This window comes from Tubulanus polymorphus, chromosome 6 (assembly GCF_964204645.1).
Source record: "Tubulanus polymorphus chromosome 6, tnTubPoly1.2, whole genome shotgun sequence".
Taxonomy (NCBI): Eukaryota; Metazoa; Nemertea; class Palaeonemertea; order Tubulaniformes; family Tubulanidae; genus Tubulanus; species Tubulanus polymorphus.
The window spans coordinates 23025490-23043906 of record NC_134030.1 but is presented as its reverse complement, the minus strand read 5'-3'; the positions used below and the strand labels follow the sequence as shown (position 1 = coordinate 23043906).

General features: G+C 43.3%; 3 protein-coding genes across 3 annotated transcripts; 2 read left to right on the top strand and 1 right to left on the bottom strand.

The window, feature by feature from the left end:
- Positions 1 to 729: 729 nt before the first annotated feature.
- On the top strand, positions 730 to 1050 carry LOC141907861 (homeobox protein Ht-En-like). Its single transcript, XM_074797604.1, has one exon. It carries the CDS (start codon positions 730 to 732, stop codon positions 1048 to 1050), a length of 321 nt encoding a protein of 106 aa, XP_074653705.1.
- Positions 1051 to 3553: 2503 nt separating this feature from the next.
- On the bottom strand, positions 3554 to 9942 carry LOC141906962 (uncharacterized). The gene is made up of 11 exons (XM_074796463.1): positions 9734 to 9942; positions 9369 to 9435; positions 8041 to 8442; positions 6683 to 6988; positions 6315 to 6599; positions 5573 to 5881; positions 5271 to 5483; positions 4874 to 5194; positions 4324 to 4437; positions 3982 to 4148; positions 3554 to 3896 (listed from the first exon to the last, which is right to left on the bottom strand). Exons 1-11 carry the CDS (start codon positions 9749 to 9751, stop codon positions 3729 to 3731), a joined length of 2370 nt encoding a protein of 789 aa, XP_074652564.1. The 5' UTR covers positions 9752 to 9942; the 3' UTR covers positions 3554 to 3728.
- A 1485-nt stretch (positions 9943 to 11427) lies between these two features.
- LOC141906969 (solute carrier family 35 member B1-like) lies at positions 11428 to 15009 on the top strand. Its single transcript, XM_074796477.1, has 7 exons — positions 11428 to 11585; positions 12094 to 12197; positions 12729 to 12862; positions 13171 to 13389; positions 13671 to 13797; positions 13937 to 14043; positions 14427 to 15009. Exons 1-7 carry the CDS (start codon positions 11434 to 11436, stop codon positions 14634 to 14636), a joined length of 1053 nt encoding a protein of 350 aa, XP_074652578.1. The 5' UTR covers positions 11428 to 11433; the 3' UTR covers positions 14637 to 15009.
- The last annotated feature ends 3408 nt before the right edge of the window (positions 15010 to 18417 follow it).

The window sequence follows — 18417 nt, the reverse complement described above, 5'->3', positions numbered from 1 at the left end:
GTAGCTCTATTTGTTCTGACATTTTACACGCATTAGTGACTTTTATCTTACCGTAAAAATGTACCTCAGAGAACATAGAGAATTAAAGTGAGAGGGAGAGGGAGAGGGAGAGGGAGAGGGAGAGGGAGAGGGGGAGAGGGAGAGGGAGAGGGAGAGGGAGAGGAAGAGGGAGAGGGAGAGGGAGAGGGAGAGGGAGAGGGAGAGGGAGAGGGAGAGGGAGAGGGAGAGGGAGAGGGAGAGGGAGAGGGAGAGGGAGAGGGAGAGGGAGAGGGAGAGGGAGAGGGAGAGGGAGAGGGAGAGGGAGAGGGAGAGGAAGAGGGAGAGGGAGAGGGAGAGGGAGAGGGAGAGGGAGAGGGAGAGGGAGAGAGGAGAGTGAGGGAGAGAGAGTGAGGGAGAGGGGACGGAGACGGAGGGAGACGGAGAGGGAGAAGGAGAGGGAGATGGAGAGGGAGAGGGAGAAGGAGAGGAGAGGGAGAGGGAGAGGAGAGGGAGAGGGAGAGGGAGAGGGAGAGGGAGAGGGAGAGGGAGAGGGAGAGGGAGAGGGAGAGGGAGAGGGAGAGGGAGACGGGGGAGAGGGGACGGAGACGGAGAGGGAGAGAGAGAATAGGATAAAGGGAGGGGAGAGGAGAGAGGGGGATGGAGAAAAGAGAGGGGGCGAAGTGTCAGTAGAGGGGGAGGGGGGAAACGGTAATCTCTGTTCAACATGTTTTCAATATTAGAATTTTACAAATGTCTTATTTCTCAGGTCCAAGGTCGCGGAAGGTGAAGAAACGTGACCGGAAGCCAGACGAGAAGCGCCCCCGTACGGCGTTCACAAACGATCAACTGCAACGACTCAAGAAAGAATTCGAAGAGAATCGCTATTTGACGGAACAGAGACGTCAGGACTTGGCGCAGGAATTACAACTGAACGAATCGCAGATAAAAATCTGGTTTCAAAATAAACGCGCGAAATTGAAAAAGACCTCAGGAATTCGGAATCCACTGGCGATACATTTAATGGCGCAGGGGTTGTACAATCATAGTGCTAATAATCAACAACACGACTGATGATCTATAACTACACAGTTCACTCAGTCCGGTTACAGCCGGTTCCAGTCCGGTTACAACCGGTTCCAGCAACACGACTGATCTAAAACTACAGTTCACTCAGTCCGGTTACAACCGGTTTCAGTCCGGTACAACCGGTTCCAGTCCGGTTACAACCGGTTCAAGCAACATGACTGAGTAAGATTACAGTTCACTCAGTCCGGTTACAACCGGTTCCAGCAACAACACGACTGATCTCAACTACACAGTTCACTCAGTTTGGCAGGCACAATCAAATCTGATTTGGTCTGATTTTTTGATTTAACACGGTATCAAATTCAAATCACCACGATTTAAAGACTCGCAATTTCTTTTTTCACAAGAGAGTTTCCGCCATTTTGTTCTCAGCGCGCATGCTCTGCTATTAACTGTGTTTATAAACATCTGTAGAAAATGATATGTCGAAAAATGGCAGTATATTATTTATTTTCTTATCGGCCATTTTGAACAAATCGTCAAATTTAATCTGTTGCGTAAAATGAGATTTTGATCAGACGACACGTAACTAGGAAATTAAGGAAAATCTAATCTGTCATGACGTGATAAAGTCACCGGTTTGAGATGTTTTTTTAGAGCTGGTTTGAGCTGATTTGAGCTGGTTTGAGCTGATTTGAGCTGGTTTGACCTGGTTTGAGCTGGTTTGAGCTGATTTGAGCTGGTTAGACCTGGTTTGAGCTGGTTTGAGCTGGTTTGAGCTGGTTTGACCTGGTTTGAGCTGGTTTGAGCTGATTTGAGCTGGTTAGACCTGGTTTGAGCTGGTTTGAGCTGATTTGAGGTGATTTGAGCTGGTTTGAGCTGATTTGAGCTGATTTGAGCTGGTTTGAGCTGATTTGAGCTGGTTTGACCTGGTTTGAGCTGGTTTGAGCTGATTTGAGCTGGTTAGACCTGGTTTGAGCTGGTTTGAGCTGGTTTGAGCTGGTTTGACCTGGTTTGAGCTGGTTTGAGCTGGTTTGAGCTGGTTTGAGCTGATTTGAGCTGGTTAGACCTGGTTTGAGCTGGTTTGAGCTGATTTGAGCTGATTTGAGCTGGTTAGAGCTGGTTTGAGCTGGTTTGAGCTGGTTTGAGCTGGTTAGAGCTGATTTGAGCTGGTTAGACCTGGTTTTATTGAACGTTGTATGAAATGTGTAAAAAAAACCGTGTATGATATAAAGAAATCTAATATTATCATAATTTTATCAGAAATAATCGCGTTCTGTTGCATTTTTGAATAATTCTAGGTCGCACTGAATATTGCACCCGGTTTCTGGAATGTGCTTTAGTAAATTGTCTTTATTATGATCGCAAATTCCGATTATGGTAGTTTCCATGAACCCGCTGTTCGGTATTAAGTGTGCGCGGTTGGGGTCGCTGAAATATCTGCAATAACGACGCGACATTCAGAAACCCGGGACAACGATCACAGCCAGCAGCAGCGTCTCAGCATCCACGCGTCCGGTTATTGACTACCACTGATACCACGTGTACATGGGTTTAATTGACTCCAAATGACTCAATAATCATCTAATTTCGCTTTATCTTAGTTTAAAGATTCAGCTTAAAAAGTCACTTAAGTCTAAGACCAGTCTTAAAAATAATGACTTAAGTTCCAAAGTTCATTGTTAGAAGTTAAACTTTTGAAAATGAACTGATGTATTTGTATAGTCTCAATAATTGACGGTTGAGATCGGGCACCACGTGGCGCCGTCTAGTATCAATAGATCACACTATAATTCCTCACCTAGGCAACAAATCGGAGACCGTCGACCACTTTATTTACCGCATAAAACCGTTTAATAAACGCGTGAACGCAAGCGACGTCGTTAATTAGTTTTGTGTTAAGGCGTTGTTAGTTTGACGTTTATCACGTTCCCAGCGGTGAGTTAACGCTGCCGTAACGCTGCATCTCAAGCGTTACGTGCTATCATTATCTCCGCAAACGTTTTAAGTTGTCATTTAGCGAGTGAATATATCATCACACTGAGGCGGTTCGGTTAATAATCTACAATTTGCAGCGGGTATTTATTCAATTTGTATTTATGATCCGTTTAGCCGTGGCGGCGGCGGCGGCGGCGGCGGTGACGGAACAGATAGATCGCTTAGTAACAATCATAAAGGTGACTGGAATGTGGTTCCATCGTGTGAAGCGATTGAGCGATCAACCGCGAGCAGCAGCAGGAGCAGGAGCAGCAGTTATTAATCATAAACTCAGTGACAATGATCAGTTATTGAGGACGATGATTCTCGTCGCGCTCAGGGATTTGTGCATCTCTTATCTACTACCGCGCAGAAATCAGTACCCGGAAACTAGCGACTGATGTATTCATCCGCGCGACGCACCGCGTAAATTGGCTGCTAATTGAATACACATCCGCGCTCTGCACATATATCATATATCACATATCATATCACTCTCGACGCCCGGATTGAGAGGAAAAACTAACAAGATTTTTTTCGTGATAAAAAAAATTGTTTTTCTTTTCTAAAATATAAAATCCTTGAATTGATAAACACAAAATATAAACAGCTGAATTAATACTTGTGATTAATATAAACCTCGAGACGCTTTGTCTCATCTGCTCGATATAAAACTGCGCCCCCTCCCCCTCCCTCCCTGAGGGGCGCGGAGAACCGTGGAAACGGCCCCCGAGCAGTAACGATTGTTATTTTTTCATAATAACGGCAGGTCCACGACTGAAATCTACTTCCCCGTAAACAGACGGCTCATCATCACCTCCTACAACATTCACAGGACGACCACGTGTGACACCGGACACTGCACCCGAAACACTCGCGAAATCTGCGTATATAGCGCCATCTATATCTACTTCCTGTAATCAAAACAACGGAATCATCAGAATTGCTAGGGGGCAGCACTGCAGCTCTTATTCAAATCATGAATGACAGTTATTTTACCGTTCTAAGTTGACGCTGATTGGTTGATTCAAATCGACTATTAATGTAAATATCTTCGATTTCACCAGTTTCATTGCTGTATATAACATCAACATCGCCGGAGTTACCCGCCGCCGGTACAGCGGAGTAACCCACTCCTGGTTGAGCAGGTTTACCCGACCGTTTGACTGTTGAAAATCAGGCAGAAAAAATACATTTCAACAGAGAAACTGAGAGAAATTCTGGTTCGGGTTGCCGTTGCTATGGTACCGTGATATTGTTGGACAGAATTCAAATCCCGGTATCATAGCAACACCCTCAAACCCGGAATGTATTATGGGAGTTTTCGAGTTGAAAACTTACGTTTGTTTCTGACGCAAATAAAGACGACCGTAGAACAAATAATAATCACTAGAATACCGACTCCGATATAAACATAAAACATTACACCAGAACTAGCAGCAGCAGAATCAGCACCTGTAACATAGAAACATATAACATTACACCAGAACCAGCAGCAGCAGCAGCAGCAGCCGCCGCCGCCGCCGCCGCCGCCGCCGCCGCAGCCGCAGCCGCAGCCGCAGCAGCAGCAGCAGCAGCAGCAGCAGCAGCAGCAGCAGCAGCAGCAGCAGCAGCAGCAGCAGCAGATTTATCTGTAACACATAAACACACGTAACGACCAGCAGCAGGTATATAATGGAGGAAAAAACAGTATAAAGAAACTGAAACCATTTTCAACCTAAAAAAGGTTACTATTCACAATATCTATGGGAGGGATATTTATAGACCCTGTTTGGATTAATTAGGCCAAATTTTCTAATACGTCAAGATTCCTAAATGGATTCAAATTTAAATAATTACGACGTTTTAATACATTATAGTAATTAAAATAGTGCCCCTTATTCTTACGTACCGGTATCGCTATTTTCCACGACAGTGCTGCCATCTTTACCGATTTTAAAGGTAAATTCTCTTTCCATGCTGCGGGTTTCTGCGCCATGTTTCCACGTGAATTTCAAAATAACTGCCACTTCTCCCGCCATATTTGTCGGAAACGTCAAATTTAAACTCATTTGTTCGTTAACAGCTTCGCTCGTGACATTTCCGTCGCTGATGAATCCATTGTTAGCTTTACAACGATGGGCAACAGTGAACACGATTCCAGGTTGTTGCGCGGTCCATTTCACCACTCGACCTTCAACTCGCCAGTTTTTGAAATATCGACCAGTATCATCTGAAAACATAAACAAATCAGCACTCCTAGCGGCCATTCGAGAACTATATATTCAAAATAATAATCATGTACAAACCTTTGTTTTCGATGTCTATATTAAAGTCACCAGTGCATTCATACGTGCAGGTTTTATCATCGGGGATCTGAACAGACCACGTGTTTCCGGTTAGTCTAATAGCATGTATTGCGTCATCGTTACCACATTTACACGTGACAGTTTTTTTCACATCGTAATTGTATATCATATGAACTGTCGTGTCGTTTACTCGACTCCAGCTCCCAGCCGCACCTAGAAAAATTATACACTTAAACATGCTTGATTGTGTTAATGACGTCATAGGGGGATCTATAAACTGGTCTCCCGCTTTTTACACTTACCAGTAGGGTCACCCGGTGTAGTTTTAGGTTTGGGAATAACTGTTACTCTTAAATTTTCTTTCGATTTCTTGGAATTCGTACGAGAGACGCATCTGAACTGTGAGTTGTTGAGTGTCATATCGCCACGGATTATTAATCGTTTCCCGTATGAATAATGTTTCCACTTATCATGATTTTCTAATAGATTTTCCCATTGTATTTCCCCTGTAGCGTGTTTACACGTGTAAGTTGTTGATTCTCCTTCATTCAATTTCACCTCATTATTCATTAATTCATTCCCCGCTGCATCAGCTATCACTGGGTGAACGTCTGTAAATAAACATATTCTGATTATGTCAATCATTCAGTTACTGGTTTTATATTTCAACCTAAGTAATGATGATAAAAATCTTTAAATTTGTATGAAAAATTGTTCATAGTAAAAACTGCATCATGGTTACAAAAATCAGACTGTGTTTAAATTAGTTCAGATCAATTTTCCGAAGAGTTCCACAAAAACGTGGAGACAATAAATCGGACGCAACGTCCGCCTTATGTTTTAATAACGATTGGGAATTGTAACCTAATTTCAACTGAATATTAATTGAGTAAATCTCCCGGGTTTAAGTTAATACCACCCCCAGGGGTATAAACAGAGCGGTAATTCACCACACAAAGAAATTTAGTATCCACGCTATGTTTGGGCCCCAAACATTAAATGATCTGGCAGATTGCGTTTAAACTCATCTCTCTGTCTCTCTACCTTCGCTCCGTCTAGTAATGTGTATCTCTTCTTCGATGACGCGTTTCGAATGTGAATGTGCGGCCTGACATTTAAACCTAACCCCCTTTCCTTCAGCCACGTCCACCAGCTGCGAGTAATCTATCAATGCCGTCCTCTGATTGGCTGATACACGTTTCTTCGCTTGTCGCAATTCGCTGATTGGTTTATCGTTCGCGTACCACGTGAGGTTCGTGATGACGTCATTGAGGGTAGATCGTACCTCGCAGTGTAAACTGGAATTTACTCCGGGAGTAATAACCATAGCTACAAAATCAATCACACTCTGTGATCAATAATTAGTTTTAACTGAGATAATTTACATATTTTGAAGAATAATCGTCTCTTACACGTTACGTCAGCGATGACGTCATCGCCGAGTATGCGAGCGCCCTCTTTTGTCGTGACGGCGCAGTGTAGTGTGTCCCGTGCAGTCGGGTGATATAGAAACCGCCCTGGTGATCCGTGGATCTCATTCACCGGCTTCCATACATCCGCCCCTTTACCTCGCTTCATCAGAAACACAGTTGATTGGTTCATCAATCTCACATCCGGTTCACACGAGATTTCTATGGTTTTTTTCGTCTCCGGGATAACGAGGGTATTGTGGAGCCGTGACGTCAGATATCTGGACTTCATTCGCGGTGGTTTCACAACTAAATATAAAAAACAGTTTTCCAGAAAAAGTCCATAAAAATCGATTATTAGAAAACGCGACGCTCTCCTTAGAATTTGAAACTAATGTTCTCTTATTTCTAGTCGATTGAGATTGGAAAATTAAACAACATTATTCTAAATTGTGGACGCATTAGAATTACTAGATCATCAGAAACCATCGGAATCATCCTATTTGAGTTTAGGGAAGGGTATCAGACCCTCCAGAAGTATGAAAACCCGTCATTTTTTGAAAATTCTTTAAAAAAGAATTAAGTTAGCACGATCTGAAATTAAGAAAGTTAGCACGTAAGGAGTTAAAAACACTCGTTTATGAAAAGACGTCTGTAAGACAAGCTGGCCTCTACTGTGAGAGAATAATGTTTACAGCTTAATATCGGATTGACTATATCAGCTGATATTATTCATATCTGATACGTGAGACTCGTGGAACTTCCTTTTCACATTTATTGGTTTAGTCGCATACCAGGGACGGTGTCGTCCATTAAAATGACGTGTTTGTTGGAGAGGTTAAGATATTTTTTCATGTTTTTCTCTACGTTCGGTTGGTTTATATTTTACAGAAAGCCGTATCAACATCGTGATTTAGGGTCCCGCTAAAGTACAGAGCGAAATACGAAGCAAAATGTAACGAAATGGTGATATTTCAAACAAACTAAATATAAAAAACAGTTTTCTAGAAAAATTTACTTAAAATCGATTATTAAAAAACGCGACGCTCCTTAGAATTTGAAGCTAAAGTTGTCTTATTTCTAGTCGATTGAGCAAAATTAAACAAATAATTATTATTTTAAATCATGGACGACTGTAAGACAAGCTGGCCACTGCTGTGAGAATAATAATCTACATTTTATCATCCAAACATTTTGAGATCAAGTAGAAATATTAGAAACGCACTCAAATTGTTTCTAGAATTATGTTTTAGAATTAGTAGTAAATCTTTGATTGAGAGAATAAGATTTTAGAGAATCCTTGAATAAATCAGTAAATCCTACACAATCATTTATAGGCAGTAAATGATGCTATAATTTACCTAATAGTTTCGTCTCGCCGCTCGCTGTAACTAAACCATTCTGTGCAAACATATCACATCCCCAAATTCCGCCATCTTTATCTTCAACTTTCACCGTTAAATTCGCTTGTAAATTTCCCTGTTTGGTCGCTGTGTCGCAGAACACACTATATTTCATCGTGTTCTGCCAATCAGGTAACGCGCACCTGCCCGACCCGGGATCGATCATCGATGTGGTCATGTGACTGGTGTCCCAATGATACCAGCGGATATAATACGGTACTCGCAGACCGCTGACGTCACGACGGTCGAAACCGACGTGCTCGCAAGTGAAGGTGACGTCACTTCCGGCCGTTACAGCGCTCGGTGACGTCATCAAGGTAACGAAATGGCGGCGATCGAGGCAGATCACGTGACGGCGGCCTGTCGTTAGAACGAGAAAGAAATAAGTCGAAAAATGATGAACTTTATTGATTCGAAGTTTCTATCGATGGCTGGAGCTCTCGATCCATCGTTTCAGTTAATTTTTATCAATTTGGAGAAATCATTAAAGGAAAGTAAAATGATCTTTGTGTTTGTGGAATTTTGACAACCTTTTAATCTAAAATTAGGTTACTGTGACCTCGCTGCTGTTTATCAGGATACGGGTTGTTTTTATTTGAGTTTTATCGAACGGGAAATATTGAAGTTTCCTGGTTGAAATTCATACAATTTTACGCCTATATAAAATACATACACTGTAAATATTGAATGTAATCGATCAATTCGATCGAGATCTGGCGGCTCAAAGACAGGAACAAGTTCCAGTAGTTGTGGGTTTAGTTAGAGTCTAACAAATCCCAATATTAGAGTCATTTATTGTCAAAGCAACTTAAACCAGGCCGCCCTTATCTCTCTCTCCCTCTCCCTCCCTCTCCCTCCTATGTCTAACTCTCCCCTATCCCTCCCCTCCTGGCTCCCTCCACTCTCGCTCCACTCTCCCTCCCATATCTATCCCTCCCCTCTCCCTCCCCTCCTCTCTCAGCTCCCCTCTCCCTAACCTCATCTCTGCCGCCCCTCTCCCTCCCATGTCTAACTCTCCCCTCTCTCTCCCCTATCCCTCCCCTCCTGTCTCCCTCCACTCTCCCTCACCTCCTCTCTACCCTCCCCTCTCCCTAACCTCCTCTCTCACCTCCTCTCTCCCCTCCCCTCTCCCTAACCTCCTCTCTCACCTCCTCTCTCCCCTCCCCTCTCCCTAACCTCCTCCCTCACCTCCTCTCTCCCCTCCCCTCTCCCTTCCATGTCTAACTCTCCCCTCTCCCTCCCCATCAGTATCAGAGTATCAGAAGATTGTATTTCATATATTTTACCTGTGAATAAAAAAACCAACAGAAAACAGAAGAAAACTCGATGACGTAATAATGACACACATCTCGCCTGTGAAGAGAAGAGAAATAGAGATTATTTCTAGTAATTGTGAGACTGGTGATTGAATAGGAGGCCGGGGGGTTCGCGAGGAAAGTAGGTTCAGTTCTGGGGCGGGGTTCGCGAGGAGAGTAGGTTCAGTTCTGGGGTCGGGGTTCGCGAGCAGAGTAGGTTCAGTTCTGGGGGCGGGGTTCGTGATTAGAGTAGGTTCAGTTCTGGTTGTCCCTTTGTGAATACACGGCGGTGAAATGATGAAATATAATCATAACAGTAATTAGACAGTAATAGACAGACTTGGACAGACACTCACCTGCTGCTGTTTAATCATTACACTGGATATCGGCTGCTGTCGACTCTGTACGCCGCAGCTTGTGTCGTCGAGTGACACCGTAACATTTCACCGATGAACAAGGAAGTTTAAACTGTTCATTTATTCGTCGAATTTATATTTTAGTGTATAACACAATAAAGTGACTAGTCGCACGTAACGTACGCGTGCCGCCGCACTACAGCTGACAGTACTGACAGACACTGTGCCGCGACACATCTATGACTAGTTCCACGGTAGATCTGACCCAATTGTATGATAGATACAATTGCGTATTTTGCTTGATTTCGCCGAACAGAGAGACTAGCTGTCAGAGAGAGAGGGAGGGAGGGAGGGAGGGAGGGAGGGAGGGAGGGAGGGAGGAAGGGAGGGAGGGAGGGAGGGAGGGAGGGAGAGAGGGAGGGAGGGAGGGAGGGAGGGAGAGAGGGAGGGAGAGGGAGGGGGAGGGAGGGAGGGAGGGAGGGAGAGGGAGGGGGAGGGAGGGAGGGAGGGAGGGAGGGGAGAGGGGGAGAGAGGGAGAGAGGGAGGGAGAGGGAGGGAGAGGGAGAGAGGGAGGGAGGGAGGGAGAGAGAGGGAGAGAGAGGCACAATTTTGGCCCGCGTTCAATCAGCCATCCGCATATTTTCGATCTAAATTTAGCTTTATTTCCAAAGTTGATAAACTGTTGACGAATAACATAAATATTTATACTTTGATTATGTTAATGGTATAGCGCCGACATTTACATTTCGAAAAATCTGAAAACAGCATTAAACCCACAGTAACAATCGAGTTGTCCTGAGGGTTTCTAACTTTTAGAAATTTAAATCTTTTGAACATAATTATTTAATGTCGAATTTCCAATTCTAAATATCGGTGTGTGTCACCGGAAAAGGTACAGCTTCGCGTGATGGCAGGTAGGATTTTGTAAAATTATCACATAAAACCGCTGATTATTCGGGGATAATTTCACAATATTTGATTACCGCGCAGGGCCGCGTGGATTTCGATAACTTGATCAGATTGAAATGTTCCCGCAGCGGCCCACAGAAAGTCGCGTCATCAGTAGCCGATGGCGAGACAGAGCATTCTCGCTCTTCGGGATAGTAACGGGATGCGGTTTTGAAAAGGAACTCCAATTTAGCTTATTTAAATTCCAGCTCTCAGCTGCTCGGCCGCGGCGCCGTGGTCCCGTGTTATCATAACTTTGTGATATTTCCCCGACGTTGCCTGGTGCTATAGTCGGATCATTTTTGTCAGTTCTCGGAAGTTCCTGTTTCCGGTTCAGAGTGACTGGGGTGGATAGAAAAAACACCCATTCAGTGAGCTTGTAGCGTTTATTAAAAACGATTAGGAGCACTCCTGGGTATTTACAGTGGGGTGGAGCGCTCCGGGGTATTCGCTGATTAATACGGGATTCGAACCCGATTGACCACGATTATCCAATCAAAGGCCGCGACGTCAATAAAACGTGAAAAATCGTTAGCGAAATAAAAATATCACGGAATTCAATTAAAATGAACTGGATATGAAAATATTCATAGGTTTTTATTACAGATATAATATATCTGAATAATTGATTGGTAGTAAAGTCTAATGTTTGCACAGGTGTATATACGATACTGTATATTCGACTCGACGTTTCAGCAGCACAGTTACTAATATAGATCCGCGCGGGCCTCACAGGTCTGGGAAATCCCCGAATGAACCCGGAAACAAAAGTTACGATTGTTGGTGACGAGTTTGCCGGTGAGTCGTCGTCAAAAACGATGCAAAACGATCGCAAAAAGCTGATAGTTTGTTTCCTAGGAGTTTTCCTCTGTTATTTTTACTATGGGATACTTCAAGAGAAAATGTAAGTCTGCGAAAAACTATTTTTGATTCAGTCACAAACCTGGCCGAGCCACACAGAGCAGGAGGGACTTGACACAATGATTTTGACACCAGTATCCTATTATTCCTAGTTACTATACATAGTCTTTATAATACCTAGGATACTGGGGTCAAAATCCTTTTGTGTCAAGTCCCCTGTGGGCCGAGCCTACAGCCTGTAGGGCTAGTTACTAATCAGTTAGTTACCTAAATCGTTGGTGGTAAGCTTTTTATAATCGGATGGTCTTATATTTTTTTGTGGTTTGTGAAAATATCCGATCATGAAACTAAACCACAGACAGGTTACTGGCTACCTGCAGGGCCTGCTTATCACATAATTATAACTACTCGTCAGCCTGCTGAGATGAGAATGGGCCAAAGACCTAAAGCTCCAAGAACACGAGCACGACAGACGGATCAGCAGAGATCAACTAAAACATTGATTTCTGTTTATTCTTGTTTAATTAAAACTGTGATTTTTCAAATTTCAGAACGAAAGGAAAATATTTGAATGGAGAAAAACCTGAGAGATTCACGTTTACAATAACACTAGTGTTTATACAGTGTATAATCAATTCTATATTCGCTAAATGTGGTGAGTTCAATCATGAGGGGGTGAGGGGGAGTGAGGGGCAGAGGAGCTAGGGGGTGGAGGAGTGAGGGGGTGGGGAGTGAGGTATTGAGGAGAGAGGGGTGGAGTGAGGGGGTGGGGAGTGAGGTATTGAGAGAAGGGAGAGGTGGAGGAGCTAGGGGTTGGGGGAGTGATGGGGGAGGGGTGGGAGTGAGGGGGTCCTTCTAGTCTATTCATCTTACCTTACATAGTTACGTGTTCTCAGTCTCACACTGCTGTGTGTGAACTCGCATCAGAGCAGAAATATTAATTAAATAAAAATCAATATTATTGATCCACCACAAATACAGCTGTATATTTCACTGTTAATATTAAACTGTATCAGATTAAACTCAGTTTATTTGTAACAGGAAGAAATATCTGTCCTTCGCGAGGTTTGAACTCTCGATGCCTGGCGTCGAAGGCAGATGTTCTACCGCTGAGCTAAAGAGAATATCCCCGCTAGCTGAACTGTAGGAACCCTGTCTCATATTTATAGTTTATTCTATTTTCCAGTATTGTTGGTGAGTAGTAAACCCGAGACGCGTGATTCAACACCTATAAAGATGTTTGCAGCTTGTGCCGTCACGTATCTGACAGCAATGTTAGCCAGTAATCAGGCTCTACAGTTCATCAACTATCCCACACAGGTATAACTAACATTCATTCATCGCTATGTATCCGAGATTTCAATCCAAAAACGTTTGAAAATCTTGAACCAGCGACAGATTGTTAAAGATCTACGCCCGGTTTTATAGACTGGTTTTATCTTTAACCCACCGGCTAACTCAAATGAAAATGAATTGAGTTAGCCTCCGGGTTAAAGTTAATACCAGTCTATAAAACAGGGACCTGTAGCTCTAAAATCTGAATCGTGTTTGGTTAAACTCGATTAAAGTGTTTAAAATCTATGAAACAGTTTAAATGAAATGCAGGTGTTTTGTGTTGGTGTTTGCAGGTGTTAGGTAAATCAGTGAAGCCGATTCCGGTGATGATACTAGGAGTGCTCCTAGCACGCAAGCGTTACCCATTACAGAAATATTTATTTGTACTGTCTATTGTCGTCGGAGTCGCCCTCTTTATTTATAAAGACAAACCAGCCGCGGAGAAACAAGGGCCATCCGCCGGAGCGGAGCATTCCTCCGGTTTACCGTTAGGAATGGGTGAACTACTATTGGTGAGTCGACCAACCTGAATATTCCTCTAGTGTGCCTCCCTCCTGATAGATGGCGAATTTGTAGCTTACTATCAAGAATGCTAACAAGATGCATCTCTTAATGCCTTCAGGAGGGACGTTCTTGTGCTGGGTTCATTTAGCTCTCTTTGCAACTAAAACCAATTGCTTATTCCTCTAGTGTGCCTTTCTGCTGATAGATGGCGAATTCGTAGCTTTCTTCAGATGTAACATATAATGATTGATATTCAAGGCATTAATTAATGTTGAATTATTTTGATTAGATTCTGTCGTTAACAATGGATGGATTAACAGGCGCCATACAGGATAAAGCTCGTTCATTATACTCCGTTCAACCTCACAATATGATGTTACATATGAATCTATGGTCCGTTCTATTTCTAGGAATTTGTAAGTACTGATTATTCTGTGAATCCTCACCAGGCGGCGATAGTAACAGTCTTTCAACTTTAGAGTAACTACTAGCCCCACCTGGTGGCTCCTCACTTGCCACAGTAGCAGTGTATTATGATTTGTTGTTTATTTGTAGTGAGTTTAGTCACTGGTGAAATGTTTCCATTTTTGGCGTTTGTAAATCGACACCCATTCGTACTCGTCAACATGCTCACTTTTAGTTTAGCAAGTGCACTTGGTCAAGTAAGTACCTCACAAACCCCAACACTGTCCACAACCCAGTTCCACTGTCCACAACCCAGTTCCACAGTGAAGATTTCAGTTCCACAGTGAAGATTTCAGTTCCACTGTCCAAAACCCAGTTCCACAGCTCAGAACCCAGTTCCACAATCAGTGAAGACCTCAGTCCTCAGTTCAAAGAGATCTTAAATCTTAAGACTGGTGTTAAATGATTAGATTAGTTATAGAACTAAAGATTATCCTAGCACCAGTTTCACACAATCGGGCCAGCTACAATTTCATAATCAAAATGTGGTTAATTTTGAATGTTAAATCAGCGACTCGTTTCAGTGATTTTTTGTCAAAAATGTAGAAAAACTAAACGATCTTTTTGTTTGCGATTTCAGAATTTTATATTTATAACGGTGTCATCGTTTGGTCCGTTGATGTGTTCAATCGTCACGACGACGAGGAAGTTTTTTACGATCCTAGCGTCGATTGTTTTATTTAATCACGCGATGTCGTCGCGACAATGGATCGGAACCGGTTTTGTGTTCTTCGGTCTCATTATGGATAATCTTTACGGTAAGGAGAGGAAACTAGCGACGAAGAAATGAGCGGTTTACGACGCCACGTTCCGTGCCTCGATTGTTATTCCATATTCTCTGCATTTAAACCTCGTTTTACGATCAAAACGGGTTTTATCAAAGTAAAGCTCACCTGCCAGGGCTGGCTCCACAAATATATTCAGGGTTATTTTAAACCTATTTAGACTTAAGATTTGACAATGAGTATTTGTTATCGAGTTTATTTGACTAGTCAATAAGATTCTGACCCCTGGCAAGTGAGGTAATTTATTAATTATTGTGTAATTAATGAAAATGGTAGATAAAAATAATTATTTTATGTAATGAGAATTTAGATATTGACTTCGTTTGTTTGAGGAAGGAATTCTTCAAGTCACCTGCCACAGACTCCTGTCGATGTCTCCTCACGTGCCACAGACTCCTGTCGATGTCTCCTCACCTGCCACTGATCACTTTCCCTAAAGACCATGAAATAACAATAAGATTGAATATTGATTACTGTGTTTTTAAATATTTTTCATTTTCATGCAACTGTATTTGATTTATAAAATAACAACATAATATAAACTCATTTCTTATTAATCATTTAATATCAACAACATATTATTATTATTATATTTACAAGCTCAATATGAATAAATTGACAAACAGAGGGCAATATTAATCTCAATGAAATTCAACAGTTTGTGTTGATGATGAAATGAAGGGCGTTCAAAAAATGTGATGAATTTGTACAAGTCTGACGCAGACATCTGACGTGGATCTGACGCAGACACCTGTGGATGTGGATCTGTCCCTGATGTGGATCTGTCCCTGATGTTGATCTGTCCCTGATGTGGATGCACCCCTGATGACGTGGATGCACCCCTAATGTGGATCTGTCCCCGATGTGGATCTGTCCCTGATGACGTGGATCTGTCCCTGATGACGTGGATCCACCCCTGATGTGGATCTGTCCCCGATGTGGATCTGTCCCTGATGACGTGGATATGTCCCTAATGTTGATCTGTCCCTGATGTGGATGCACCCCTGATGACGTGGATGCACCCCTAATGTGGATCTGTCCCCGATGTGGATCTGTCCCTGATGATGTGGATCTGTCCCTGATGACGTGGGTCCACCCCTGATGTGGATCTATCCCCGATGTGGATCTGTCCCTGATGTGGATCTATCCCCGATGTGGATCTGTCCCTGATGACGTGGATCCACCCCTGATGTGGATCTGTCCCCGATGTGGATCCAGATATTACTCAATGCATCTCATACAACATGAAACGATGAATATTTTCACAGTTTCTAATACAATAAATTGTATGATAAAAGCAATAATTACATAAATCAACCAATGAATGGATATTTCTATAGAATATTGAATCCCGTATAAAACAGTGAATAAAACGGCAGATATCAGTGATAAACCTGTGAATAGATAAACCAGGTGAATAGTGAAATGAGGTAATGGTTTATCCATATCACCTCTTACCGCCGCTTCTAAACCAATCAGAGCGCTCTCCGAGTACAAACAATCCTCCTCCGTCTGCCCCCTAGTGGCGTCCGATGATAATACGATTTTACGGGGTCGGTCGGCCGCGTGGTCGCTAGCGCCCTCTATATCTATAACTAGCGTACCGCCGGCGTCGTGAAGGTCGTCCATTGTTAGGAATATCGAATCGGATTTAAACCGACGCGGTCCCGTATTTAAACCCGTCGGCGCCGTCTGGTGGTGCTGCTCGTAACTACGTCTCGGTTTTAGAGTCTCGACGGACTCTGCGGTATCCGTGGCGACTAGAGTTGTATCTGTATTGTTACGTCGTCGATGCTTGGCGCGTGGAGGGGGTGAAGGTGACTCATCTCCGCTACTAGTGAAATATAAACACAGATCTGTTGGAATCTGGTCTCCTTGACGATACACTTTACATTTATGAGTAGAAGTGGCGCCACCTGGTGGCGGTATCGCGTGATGTGTGAACGCGACTGTAGGAGACTGACCACTATCTATAGCGGTCAGTATCCGAGTAACGGTACTCTCGGATACCTCTAAACCTGTCCCGATACTCGTCATGTTTGATTGTTGTCGCGTTGTATTTTGATTGGTTAATTCCGACCCCCCGCGTTGTTTATAGAAATCAGTTATTTGTTGGAGTTGTGAAATTCTATTGGAATCGTTGATTATCGCGTCACTGATATACCGGTATCGAGCCGGTATCCCGCTTATAGTGTTATCTATCAGTGCGTCTGTAGTTTGAGGACGAGCGCAGTCCGGGACCGGACCAGGTCTCATAGGAGCAGTTATTGGAGATATTCCTGTAGGAGGTGCAGGATGGTTTGCTCCTAATGAGGCAGGATGGTTTACTCCTACTGCAGGATGGTTTACTCCTACTGCAGGATGGTTTGCTCCTATTACAGGAAGGTTTGTTCCTAATGTGGCAGGATGGTTTGCTCCTAATGAGGCAGGATGGTTTACTCCTACTGCAGGATGGTTTACTCCTACTGCAGGATGGTTTGCTCCTATTACAGGAAGGTTTGTTCCTAATGTGGCAGGATGGTTTGCTCCTAATGTGGCAGGATGGTTTACTCCTACTGCAGGATGGTTTGCTCCTATTGCAGGATGGTTTGCTCCTAATGTGGCAGGATGGTTTACTCCTACTACAGGATGGTTTGCTCCTACTGCAGGATGGTTTGCTCCTATTGCAGGATGGTTTGCTCCTAATGTGGCAGGATGGTTTGCTCCTAGCAGTTTTTTCAACCTAAGCTCCTCTGGAGTTTTATTTATCAGATCTACTGCTCTATAAATCATAAAAGGGCTCCTTCCTCCAGCTGTAGCTGCTGCTGCTGCTGCTGCTCGGTAACTGGTTACTCTATCAGCTGGTGACCGATGACCTTCACATTTGACCTGTGACTGATGACCTTCACGTTTGACCTGTGACTGATGACCTTCACGTTTGACCTCTATCAATGCTCTGTCTGCTGCGTACTGAACTAATCCGGCCGCTAATTTGAATATATATGAATCTACCGGATCCGATTTAACCTCAACCGTAGCAGCAGCGAATCCAACTCGGTTTTCATCTTCATTTTCCTTCTCATTTCTCCTCTTCATTCTATTGAGAACTCGTCGACAGTTACTGTTAGTTCGAGCGTCCATTTTGGGAATGATGAAAGACGATGAGTTTCTATTTTTATCGCTTTTGATTTTTTGGGGTCGAAATTCTTGAATCATTTCATCCATATTTGTGAAGTTTTCAACCCTAGTAAAAGTGTGCGGGGAAATGAGACCTGATCCCAGCTGATATACATTACTCCTAGCTTCATAACTCTGCTGCTGGTAACTGGGTCCACCACGGACCTGTTGGGTCTCAGCCTGCTGTTGCTGCTGCTGCTGCTGCTGCTGCTGCTGCTGCTGCTGTTGGGTCGGCTCACGTTTCTGATTTTTGCTGTAACTATGTTTCGATATCGGTCCTTTAATTGACCGATAGTGTTTCATTGTTGTCGGTGCATATAGTTTCCATGGATACGGTAATTCATCATCACTCCCCTCGCTGCTCCCCTCTTCCTCAGAGTCCGATGTATTGGCGTTTATATTAGTATTCAATGATTCTAGATGCTGCAGAATCTTATCTGATTTATCAGTTTCTAGATCTCCTACATTATCACCAGTTTCTAGATCTCCTACATTATCACCAGTTTCTAGATCTCCTGCATTATCACCAGTTTCTAGATCTCCTACATTATCACCAGTTTCTAGATCTCCTGCATTATCACCAGTTTCTAGATCTCCTGCATTATCACCAGTTTCTAGATCTCCTACATT